The sequence below is a fragment of the Pyrgilauda ruficollis genome, unplaced genomic scaffold, assembly GCF_017590135.1.
Source record: "Pyrgilauda ruficollis isolate IOZ18807 unplaced genomic scaffold, ASM1759013v1 scaffold9, whole genome shotgun sequence".
NCBI classification, from domain to species: domain Eukaryota; kingdom Metazoa; phylum Chordata; class Aves; order Passeriformes; family Passeridae; genus Pyrgilauda; species Pyrgilauda ruficollis.
The window spans coordinates 7354748-7367701 of NW_024531043.1; the positions used below are offsets into that span (position 1 = coordinate 7354748).

Here is a 12954-nt window from a genome sequence, read left to right on the forward strand (position 1 = left end):
TTTCTACGCAAGCATTTGGGGTTTTGTGGGATGCAGAGAAAAGCAGACAGCATGCTGAAGGGATGGGAATTTTGCCTCCAGAAGAATGGGATTTGCAAGGTTTCATGATCTTTCCATGTATATTCAAACCAGTTTCCCAAGAGTCATGGCTTGTGGAAGGGGTCTTAAAACTATCCTGTTGCTATTCTTTTTGACTAGGATGGTCTTACTCCACTCTTCAAACTGCAGATCAGATCCCAGTGTGTCACACATGGGGAACAATGGACAGCACATGCCAAAAAGAGTTTGCAGCCCACATGTTACTAGCCCAGGCCTTCCAAACACTCCTTCAATGTGCTCTGTGACACCCCTAACGATGGCTCTGAGGTGCCACTGCCACCTGCCAGAGCCAAGACCAGGCATCCCACATGCCCCAAAGTTTACAGTGTGGATAAACGTGGAAATGTGGTGTGACTGTGGTCCAATTCTCACTGCAGAGGCTCATCTGATTGTGCTTCTGGCAAGGTACTTCAGCCTGAGGCACACAGGAGGGACCTCCAGCTTTGTACCCTGCTGCTGCTCTAATCCCTGTGCCCAGGAGGGGAAGCGTGGTACGGGAAGTGGGAGGGAAGGGGGAGACAGTGCCTGTGATGGCACACAAAGAAAAGCAGATCACAGTGAACTGCCTGAATTAGAAATCACAGAAGTTATTTTGTATTCGTCTACCAGAGAGAGAATTTTATATCTAGCCTATACAATATGCTAAACACTTATCAAAGAACATTTAGAGAGAGGAAAATCGTTGCATTTCCTAAAAGACTGCTTTTCGTTTATTATGTTTAAAGAAAAACAAACAAACATGTGAGGATAGGATGATGAAAAATTAGAAAAGATAGCCTGGGGGATGAGAGGAAAAGGCTCTCAACAACTTAGTAGCAGTGCTTGCTGGTTTTATGCACAGCTGAAGCCAATCCCTTGAAAAGGAGAGTTTTGACTCTTAAGTGGCCAGCACCTCTTGCAACATATTTCCTAATCAGCAAGTATTTATGGTCGATATTTTATATTTCCAATTTCCCCCTAAGGGCTCCTGAGAAAGCAGCACACCTGCCAACCTTTTCAGCTGGGCCAATAATTGCCAATTTGCTCTTTGCCTTAGTATATCACTCAATTTAGCCCTGGCTGTGCCCTGCATACATCCTCATTCATCTCTGTGCCCCCATGACAATTAGAGTGTTAGCTTCAGCTAACTAGGGCAACTATTCTACTAGGGTTGGAAGACAATTATTAGTCTATTTTCCCATCTTGTGGCAACAAAATTGAGAATCCATGACAATTACATTCAGCAATTCTGCACTCTGCTGCCTGTTCCCCCTCCTTGCCCCCACCTTCCGAATATTTCAAATTATCACAGCTCTACTACCACATTCAAATTTTCCATGTTCACAGGGAGTGAGGCTTCTATTTAAATGATAATGAGGGACGATCCATTCAATTTAGTGAGGGAGAAAATCCATTAAAAAGCAGGCAGTTCTTAAGCTGATGGGTCAAGAAAAAGATAAAAACCCTTTTTTCAAGCCATTATACAAGGCTCTGTGTGGATTTTTGGACTGTTCAGGACATCAGAAAAGATTAGGACAATTATGGAACATGGGGAAAACCAAAACAAAATGCCCAAGCTTTCCACTTTTACTTGGGTCAACACAACAAAATAGCAATATGGCTTATCTGGCTCTTAATTCTCTGGCAACTTCCAATTACCTCACACTGAAAAGCAGCAGAGGAAAATCCCATTTTGGAGAAAGGCTGTTGACTCTGTTTTGGTTGTAGAAGACCTGAGAGTACATGTGTAACAAGGATGTCAGCTCTGTAGTAGTTTTTAAGGGAATTTTACATCAACACCAGGAACATAAACAAGTGGCAGATTCCCATCTCCTCTCTGCACCACAAAACCTAAAACTTCACTTTTTTTCTACTCTGAAGTTTCATCATCCCAAAGAAGAACCCAGCCTCAACAAATCAAACCATCTCTGCAGCCAGAAATGATTTCACTAGATCATAATAAGCATTTTTTTCCCTCAATGACCCATAATAAATGGCACTTGGTGTAATGTCTGGAAAGACTTACTATACAAGCCAGACAATTACTGTCTCACCATGAAATTGTATCATTCTCTCCCCACAGAATTTTCACTTGTGGCAAGGAAGGAGCAAAATGCTCTGGGTTTCGTAGTGGATGAACCAATGGCTGTTTGTGTCTGTGTGCATGCACAATATAATCAATCATTTGCCTCAGTTTTCTTTAGAGTGCAATTATTTCACGACAGACCAGGCCACCTCTTGACTTCACGGTCCATTAGAGACTAATGACATGCATTAATGTAAATAAAGAACAACTTGCTGGCATCTCACTGAACAAGTCACCTCAAGAAACAAATGGCACAGAGGGGTTAAGCTGCTCAGAACACCACCTCTGAAATGGGGACCAGTGAAGCTGGAGGGAGGATCTAGTGCTCCTGAGATGGCACGGCTACAGCTGACACTTTGATAGGCACATTTCCCACCACACCTGCTGTGTGCTACCCTACAGCAGCCAGACCTGTCACCTCCTGCCTCATTCACTCCATTGTTCACCCCACTTCGTGGGGAAAGGCACGGGAGGGAAAGGCAGCAGAGAGCACTCCTGAAGGCCAAATGCACCAAGGAACAGCCCAGGTGCCTCCTGCTTCAGAGCATCCATCTGCAGGGAACTGCTGGGTGCTGGAGCCTCGGTTTGTAACCACCAGCCTTGAGGAAACACCATCCCTGCCTTCCCTGGACATCCTGACTGCCCTGTGCTCCTGATCCTGAGGACATGTAAGCAGCTATTTAAACTGTGTGCTGGGACACAGAGCTCCAGAGCCAACAGGGACCAAGCGTGGCTGGACAGAAAATCCTTCAGGAATCAACACTCAATAGTGTGTTGTTGTCTCCTCTCCCTTTCCCTGCTCCCTCTCTACAGTGAGAGAACCAGTCTGCCTCCTCATCCCTTTGCACAGAAATGGGGAAAACCATCTGATTGCACCCGTGGGACTTCCTAAGACTTTGAGACAGTCACTAAATAGGCTACAGAACATGTACCAGTACGTGAGGCAGTGTTATATGTAATTAAAGCTAAATTGCACTCATCAAATAACGAACGAAGAGCATTCTGTGATTCATGAACCTTACTTTTCAAACTGTTTAATTACTAATTTGAAAAATTCTCATTTGCGATGGGTCGCCAGGTCACGAGAGCAGCTTCAGCAAAGCTCTGAAGTATGCTGAAGTGTGCCCTGGCCTCCAGGCACTGCCCAAACGTCTCCTCTGACTAAAAAAAGAACGGAGTGCCTATTTCCCACTGACTTTCACTGGCTGCTGAACAGGCTTTGAAGATTTTGCAGGAATTAGGCACTCGGAGTCAAATCCTACAGGCTCAGCCTGCAACTTTGGGGGCAAAGGGAAAGGAGGAGAAATACTGGAAGTGCATCGGCTTAACAAGAAAAGTCTCCAAGACCACTTAACGCTTTGACCTAAGCTAATGGCTAAGCTGGAATATGTTATTCCTTTCCTGCAGCCCCACTCTACAGCTACAGTGCAGCTCCCAGGCTCTCCTGCTCACACACCATCAGGTCGAGGGGAGGGGAAGCAGAGAATCCCATCGCTGTACGTGTACATAAAATCACCACCATTACTGACTAAAGCACAGCCAAAGATGTCCCACAGCAAAGGGGATTTGTCCCGGGGCCCCCCCGGCTGCCTGGCCCCACGGCGGCGCGTGGGCTCGCAATCCTGGAAGCAGATCACAGGACATGTTATTTTTCTCTTCCTCCCACTGCGTCGGCTGTTTACAGCACCCCATTCACACTCCAAACATGTAGAGAGAATTTTCCCCCGTCACATTTCCCTGTCAGAGCTGTCAAGCTGAATCCCGCTTTAATCTGCCAAAAGCACTTTTCTGCTGACATTTTTAATAAATACTTTCAGCTTTTAAACACATTTGTGGGAGCCATTTTTTTCCCCTTTTTCTCCCTTTTCCTCCTGTAGAACGGGCTCTGAAAGCCTTAATAGCAAATACATTACACTTATCAAAGGCTTTCCCCCCCTCTTCCTTTTGCATCCTGAAGCGGAGGTAGTGTTTTCAATTTTAAAGCTAAATTAACTGTCCAATTGAATTTAGCTGGTGTGAGCCGTTTTCTGTGACAGGTTTTAGTTATGAAGCATATTTTACATTAATAGAACTCAACATGAAAACCACTCGCTCTGGGATTTCTGTGGCTTGCCATTGAAATGGCAAATTTAATATTTCAGACATGCTCGTGCCAGCGTTTGATTATTGTTCTTCATTTAAATCTCTCCTAACGGGAAAGGTCCTAATTAGTAAAAAATCATGTTTTAATGAAGGCGAAATGCTAATTGCTAACACAAAAAGCCTTCGTATAAAATTATCCCAGCACTGCCATTGATTTCTTGGTGACTCAAAAGCCCATTTGTGTGTTTACACACTAAGGCACCATTTGCTTTTGTTTTATCATAACATTTCACTCAATGTACCATCGAATTTCCTGAGAGAAAGACAGCTTTCCCCCAAAACCCTCTCATATCTTGGCGGCAGGAAGCATAAAATTAGATGAACTAACTTTGCACCCAAACTATGTGATTACGTGCAGCAGTTAAACCCAAAGATGCTGTAAAAAGCTTTTTAACACAACTTCTTTGAAAAAAAACAAAACAAACCATCAAGCCATTTTTCCCCAAGGAATAACAATTCCATTTTGTTTTCCCATCTCTGATCTTTCGCTTATCATATTATTTGCACCATGATTATAGTGTTTGCAAGGCAGCTCAACCACTTATGCCGTAACACTCAATCATGACATAAAAAAAAGTTATTACACAGTGACCTCTGGATGCCAACATTTGTTCAGCAAGATTTATGAAAAGCCATGTCAGCAGCGGGAATTGCTGCAATGAAGCGATGCTTTCTCCTGAACGGTACTTACATCACTGAGACGGTCCCTTGAGCTGCTCCGCTGAGAGCTTGTGGCCTCCCTGATGCTGTCTTCCTCGCTATTTCTGCCACTTCTGCTTGTAGGGACCTTCATCTAGAGGGAGAAGAAGGAGGGGGAGAAAGGAGATTTTCAAGCACTGCTCTGCCACCTGTTCCCGAGGTTGCCGACAGCAGTTTAGTCAGTGTTTCACTCCTACGCCCACGGCACCGTGGAAGGGATGGAACGCAGGGGGCTTCTCTGCAGTTGTGTTTGACCACGTGTGTCCACACTCCTTTCCACCAGCGTGGGAGGGAAGGTGCTTTTGGCACTCCTGGGAGCAGGCACGGTGCTGCCAAAGTGCTCAGGCCTGACACGAGGGGGAAGTGGACAGACAGACAGACCGCATCCACTCTGCTCCCAGCACTCCTCAGCTGGGGCTGCCTGACCCACCCAGAGATGCGCCCTGGGGCCACCCCAGGGACTGCACTGAGAGGTCATGGTGTCACTGAGGGACACTTGCTGAAACAACTTGCTTGAGATACTAGACAGAATTTGCAGTACGTCAGAATTAACTCTTACAGCCAAGGCTGGTGCTTTGACTGCTAAATCATCCCACTCCCTTCATCTGAAGTTGTGCTTGTGTTTGGATAGAAGTGAGAGAGCCAATGTTTGAAATCACAGCAACCTTCCTCTTATATCTGCAAAGAGTGTTACAGGGGGAGGAGAGGGGTAGGATAGATGTCATTCACAGCTTCATTCCTGGGCTCATTTACTAACAAATTATTCTGCTAATTCCCTCGTGAAATATTGGGTGGAAAGAAGTGTTTAATTTATTAATAGGTTCTATTCATATCAGTTTGGTTCCATTTAAATTACACTATTTAAAATGTCGGCTTGTACAAATTGGTATATTTAATGGCAATAAAATCCCTTTGTTTCTTGCTGTCCTGTTCCATGGTGGTGCTGGCAGCCAGCAGGGTTTGCTCCTGGTGCTGATGTAACCCTTGCAGCCCTGCCCCTGTGGCACTGGGCACACTGGGCATGCTGTCACCATGTGGGCACAGCAATCTGAGCACTGGGAGCACTGATCACTGCACTCCATGGATGTTTGACAGTGCTGCCAGCTAAGTGCCCCACAGTCTGTCAATATTTTAATGAAATGTTCTCTGTGTGGAGAATGAGCTCCAGTTCTCATCCAGAGTGTACAGCCCTGTATGGGCATGGGTACCAGAAGGAAAAGGAAAAGAAGTTGAAAGAAAATATCATGCTCAGTAGATTTCTGATTAATGTCCTTGCTCTGCATGCCTTGCTGACACCTTACACCTCACCAATACACTTTCTTCTGCAGGATAAGACTTTTAGACACATCTAAGTGATATAAATCAATTTTTTTCATGGCCACCTCATCATACAACCACCATTCTCAGTGCAGTGCTCTGTCTCACTCCTTGTCCACCACCTTTCAAATATGTTGGCCACCTGAAAACTTTTATCAAGATCAATATTTCCTCTTTGCTCCTATGTAAAAATGTTCAAAAGCACAGCACAATGAGAGGTAATCTCTGCTGGGATCTGCTAGAAGCATTTCCAACAATCCACACCATGTATCAAGGCAAGAAATAATTCACTTGCAGTTCATGATGTTCAATCCATATTGTCTGTTTTCTTAATAACTAGGTCAACAACATCAAAAAGAGAAATCTAACTATACTACATCAATATTGGCCATAAGCCATCAAATTTTAAATTCCACATATAATTAAGTAAATTTGGTAAGATTTTTTTCCCTAAATACATTAAATGATTGTCATTCACTTATTTTATTCTTTTTTAGGTCTTTATTAAGCAATTACTACTTCAGCTATGCCACTATCTTGCCTAGGATTGATGCCAAGCCAATAAGACAAATGGTAATACCCCATTAATTACAGCCTTTCATACCACTGGCACTCCAGCTTTTTTCTGTCATCTGGGTCTTTCTGCACTTACTCAAAACCCAACTCCACTGGTTTCCAGTCATTCACCAGCTCTTCTGAAAGTCTTGGATGTAAAGTATCTGACCTGCCAATTTCAATCCTTCCAGACACAGCAGGTGCTTTGTTTCGCCCTGAAATAGGAACCACTTAACCATTACAGGGCAGAATTACAATTTCCCTAATACAGTACAGAAATGTCCATTGAATTCTGCAGCTTTCTGATTTCTGATCCATAACCTTCTCCCTCCCACCTAGGAACACATCAAAGCCTGTCAAAATTATTACACTTCTGACCTAAACAACTCCTAGACAGCTGCAAATTAAGGGGAAAATAAATTATGCCATTCCAAATCCTTTCACCTTCCCAAGTGCAAATGGTTGCTAGAATTAATTCAAAAGGACTAAACTGCCAGCTGTTTAAAGTTAGCACAGACTCACCCAACCTGTTACCAGACTGGATCCTTTTGCTGCTTTTCTTGAGTTACAGTCAGCTCCAAACACCACCTGTTTCTTTTCTCCAAATTTCATTAAAGGAAAACTACACCTACACACACAGTAACAAATTGAGACAATTTGACCTGACAAGGTCTTGCACAGGCAAGCAAATTAGAAGCATCACTGCTGCCATTAACCTTTCCAAGTAAATATCAATTATTAAACTTGCTGCACTACCTCTGTCCCCAGTTTGCTGCTGTGAATTAAGAGGGTCATCAGCCTTTTTGACAGATCTTGTTCATTTACACCTGCTGCCTGCCAGCAGGGGAGCCCGCACACCCGCAGCCCCAGCGCTCAGCCAAGCTGCCTTAATTCATCAGTAATTACCCTAATGAGCCACATGCAGGACCCAAGGAGGAGGACAAGTTGTTCTGCTAAATAGATGCATTGGTTTCAGGGGCACTCTCGGCAGACCTGGGTATTAGCAAACTGGCCAAAAGCTTCTTTCCCAAAGTTGCCACTGGCTCAGCCGCTTGATTTCTAGTGATTTTCTCTGGGTGTTTTTGCTTGAGTTCTGGAAATTCCTCCTGACCACGTTCCCTGATCGAGTTTTACTATAAAAACTAGTGTTCCTCTCCCTTGGAAAAAGTCATTACTGTTCCAGAGGCAAAGTGGGCTCCTGGCCCTGCTCCCAGCCTGGGGATGTCATGTCCAGCTCAGCCGAGATCCAACCAACCAACTCCCCAAATCCACAGGCCAAACACACTACATCCTCTCATACTACACATTGCCAGGGACTTCCAGAGGCACTAATGCAACACCAGCCATGGGGATTAAACACCTCCGGTGGATGAGCAAAATATCCCAGCTAAATATCCCAGCAGCCCATATTGATTGTCCAGAGTCTTTACACACAGTGGCAATGTCCTTCAGCAACCACCATTACATATGCAATTCAACATTACAGGCTGTTCTCACCCGAAATCCAATCCTTTTGAGACCACATGGCGTGTCCCCATCCCTCTGCATTACCCACTGAGTGTGCCCAGGTCCTTGGGCAAAAACAATCCTGTGGATGGGTTTGCCCTGTTTGAGGCAGGACTAATCCAAACTGGAACTGGAGGGTTCCAGCCAGTGTAACAGAGCCAAAACAGAGACTGGGGAACAGCAGGAGGAAGGAAGTGTGTGGGCCAAACCTGAGTGTGTTTGATAGAGTTGCCCTTAAGTCTGCTCAAAGTGTTTTGGCAGCCATCTGATAAGCAAAATGTCTCAAAATAACTCTGATGCCCAAAGCTCTACAGAGAGGGGCTTGGAAAGGTGCTCCTCAGCCTCGTTTCCTGAGGGCTGGAGGCGGGAGGGAATCTTGTCTTAGACAAAGGCTGACTACTGTGTCATTTCAGGAGAGCAAAGCTGGAGGAAAATAAAAAGGCACATGGGGACAACTGAAGCTATTTGTTAATTTATATCTTCCAAACCCTAAGACAGCAAGACACTAATGTCCCCACATACAAACTGAAACATTGAATGGGTGCTGAAGTTTTACTCCAGCAGAGCCTGTTTCATTGTTGTAGGGAATTCTCCAAAAGCATTAATTAAAACCAAAGCTGCTTAAAAACCAGACCGATGCAGTCTCCTGCAAGATAAATAACACCTCAGACCCACCACACACCGCAGAGCAAAGCTGGGAGTAGGCAATCCTGGCTCTGTGCAGTCAGCTTTCACCAGAAAGGACAGATTTGTGTTTGGGAACGTGGAAGAGACCATTGCCAGCTCAGTGGGAGCGGGCCAGGGCTGCAGGCAGGAAAGGACCAGGGCAGGTACAGAGGGTTTGTAAGGCCATGATCAATTTGCATCGTGCAGGTGCTCGTGGACAGTCCCAAGCCATGTTTGGAGCCAAGAATTATGAACCTTGCGCTGTTGGACATCATGTAGCATGAGTAAATACCATAACTCATCCTGGTAATAACTCCAGCTCTGCTATCCTGGAAGGCTGCTGCCTTTCCATCTCTCCCAACCAACTTCCCTCTCCCTACTTCTTCCTGTGAGGTGGGGGTGGAGGAATATATGAATGGGCAGAATGGGCCTTGCTTCCCTAAAAGGGCTTTTTCATTACCACTGTGTTGGCTCTCAGCCCCCGCTTTTTAATCATAATAGATCAGCCTGCTCTCCATTTACTTAAGCTTTTCCGATGTCAGAGGGAAGCACGTTTTTATTTGGCACACCTATTTTCACATCGTGGGCACGCTGCCCCTGCTCATTATTAATAAATACACTTCGATTTATCACAAGCTCCATTTGAGTGCCACGGGGAGCCTGGGGCAAAAGGAGACAAATTCTTTTCTTAAGTTGTTCTGAAAGGTGCTGGGCTTGCCGACCCTCACCCCCATTAACCCAGCACAGCTAGTGTGCTCCTACTGGGAGCTCCACGGCCTGTGCAGCGGCAAACTCGGACTGATCTTGTGCCATCTCAATATATTTGTTCATTATCTTGCGCACACACAGAAGCATTTGGAAATGTACTCGGGGCACAGGCCAAATTGAATCATCTGCCTTCATTTTCCACACGATCTGAAGCTACAGCTGCTACAACAGGCTGTGGGATTTTTATTTTCCTTCCTTAACAGTTTTTTTTCCCCCTCGCTCTTAAAGTCACAGCGGTCTCATTTTAAACCCCTCGCTGTTGCTTGGGTTTGTATCTGTGTTGTACAAAATGGGTCTTGCATACACACAGGGTGGGAAAAGAAATTCCCAGCAATCTCTCTCTGCACAGTTCTGAAGGAAAGACAGAAAGCAGAAGCCTCAGGGAGAGACATAATGAAGGTATTAATCTCAGACATGCCTGTTCTGGTGGCTCAGATGGGTCTATTAATCCACTAATCCTGTCACCTCTGCCAGTGGACAGGCACCAGCAGGAATGGCACCCACTGACTTTGTGCTGCACTCTGGAGCCGGGAATGATCCATGAGAACAAAGCCGCCCTTCCAGATCAGAAGGGCAAAGAGCTCCACACAGCACTGAGCCAAGTTATCGCCTTTCAGGAACACATTAACTTTGAGAAGAAAGTTTAATTCCTTTTTAAAACTCTGCAAGATCCACTTTCATTTGTCTTGAGAGAGAGGACAGACCAAACACAGCCTTTGGATTTCCATGTTACTGACTTCATGGTAAATCTATTTTGGCAGGAACCACTTGGAGATAAGTGGGCAGAGCTGAGAGGCGTCCAAGTCCCAGAGTTTAGGTCCAAGCTTTCAGATCACCAGAGACAGGGATGAATCAACCTTATCATGCTCATCTATCTAAACTAATGCTGCTGAACACCACTTTACATCTCATCAGCAGGTAATGACTTTATCATCAGCTCTGCCAAAGGACCCTTTTTCAACTCTTTCTACAGGGCTGAAGAAAAAATTCCTGCAGGTAACGTTTCATTCAACAAAGATCATGATTTCCTACGGCTACAAGAATTGATAACACCAACTGTTCCAAAAACTTAACAAAAAATAATTGTATGGCCTGTCCCCTTCCCAATAAAGGATGAAAAGGATGCTTAAACAATATTTTGGGAGACTTTTTTGCTACCATATGCTTGCATTTTATTATCAAGTCTCAGATAAGCTCATGTTTCTCTGGTAGACTATCAGCAGTAGCAGCTTTCTGCAGCAGGAGACAGTAAACTGCCTTAATAAATACAAATGGACAATTTAATTAAAATATATTGAAGACTTGGAAAAAGTACTATTTGTGGATGAAACAGTCTGTTAAGGGATTGCACTCAAGGCTAACTCAGTGTATTTTAGGCAGGCAACAATAAGTGGCAGTGAAACATAGTGCACAGAGCTCTACCCCAATGATTAAAGACCACGCCGAAATTATAAACGTCTGTTTTCCAGAAAGTGGTGGGGGGGAAGTCACCCAGTTGCCTCTGGTTTTAATGTTTGAAACAAAACAAACCATTTGGCTTTAAAAATGTACTTCTTTAAACCTGAAAAGGGCCACGTATCAAAACAAGGTGGAATCAGCTAAACACATTACTTCTGATTTGTTTCCTTGAAAATCCAGCCTTAATGCATTCTAACAAAATTTATCTATCCCAAGCATACCTCATAATGAGATCAACTGGGAAAAATATCAAGCTTGTTTGTATATTTTATACTTGCTCTAACTTGGCAGTTTGGAGATTATGTATTCCCTAGGTCCCTCCTTAAATCGTTTCACACGCTACAATTTGATTTTCTTTGCTTGCCCTTTTCCACAATTTTTTTTGATACATTTTATTGAGTTCTGGCTCAGAGGGAAACGTTTCCTTTGAATTAAGGGTGCAATCATTTTTTCTCCCCTCTAAATAAGGACATATGGCATAGAAAGCAATGTTATGGTTTGAGTTAGTTATGATTGAAGTAAGGCTCATTTTAAAAAAATGACAGTAGCATCAGGTTGGATTAGAGAAGTTTTTCTAATTGGGTGGTGCTGCTGTGGATACTGTGATGGGCTATCTTGGCCATAACTCATTTTAAACAGGACATGTCCGTTTTTACTTACTGTGATGAAGAAGCAAATGGCAGCAGTGTTATGATACTGAAGGAAAATTGTCCTTTTTTTTTTTTTTTTTGACAGTCACTCAGTTCCATGATGTTTCCAAGGTTAGTATTTGCACATTTACCTGCTATGCAGACTACTGGCTCCCTAATCCTGGTTTACCAGTTTCTTTTGGCTAATTTACATCAATAACTTGTGTTGCAGTCAAGCAGTCTGTAACACAGTGGTTCGTTTTTACCCCTCGCTGGGATGCAGAGAACTTGAATTGATGCTAGCAAAGGATTTCTGAGCTCAGACTGGTTAGCTGCTGTACTTGTCAAGGCAAGCACAACAATTTCTCCAAATAAGAAGTACTATCAGTGAAAAACCAAAGTATTCAAAAGCCACTGATAATTTCTCAGCTACATGAGCAACATTAACTACTCAATAACAACCTGACTTTACATCTTAATGCTTGCAACCAGATATGAGGGTCACCTTCTCTTCCTAAGAGCAAATAAAACCCAAGCTCCTTTTGCAGTTTTTGGAAGAAGTCCTGTCTGGCGCTGTCATTAGCCAGGGCAACATCCTGAAGTGAGCTGAGCTTCAGCTCTCTGGGAGACACTTCTGCAGACCTGGTGCCACTTTTGACTGGGGAGGAGCTCTGCCTGACCTCATGGTTCTGTGAGGTGCCATGGAGAGAGCAGGCCAGCGCCATGGGGGCCTGGAGAAGCCTTCCTCCCCAGTTCCCAGCACACAGAGGCCGTATGGAGCAGCAGAGTTGGCTTTTCTGCAGCTCTGGAACTGCTGCAGTGATTTTTCACAGCTTCTGGGCTGGCAGGTGGCCTCGGCTGCGGAGCAGAGCCGGCACCGCTTCCCCAGCACGGCCCGCGCTCTCAGGATCAGGAGCCTCGCTGCCATGCGAGAGCTAATGCTTATTTTGGAAAAAAGCTGGTGCTTAAGCAGGCAAAACTGCTCGATTTTACAGCTGCCATCAGGCCCGCATAGCAAACTGCACTCTGCATGCCCCCAGCCGCACTTGG

General features: G+C 44.6%; 1 protein-coding gene across 20 annotated transcripts in view; it reads right to left on the bottom strand.

Moving 5' to 3' along the window:
• The window catches only part of FBRSL1 (fibrosin like 1), a 500045-nt gene that overhangs the window by 276823 nt on the left and 210268 nt on the right, over positions 1-12954 (bottom strand). For 18 of the 20 annotated variants that reach the window (XM_041488537.1, XM_041488533.1, XM_041488548.1 and 15 more), the window contains exon 3: positions 4998-5099. The exons of the other annotated variants lie outside the window; for them this stretch is intronic. In XM_041488537.1, coding sequence (XP_041344471.1) covers positions 4998-5099 — 102 coding nt within the window. The remainder of the gene's footprint in view (positions 1-4997; positions 5100-12954) is intronic. 20 annotated transcript variants of the gene reach the window in all.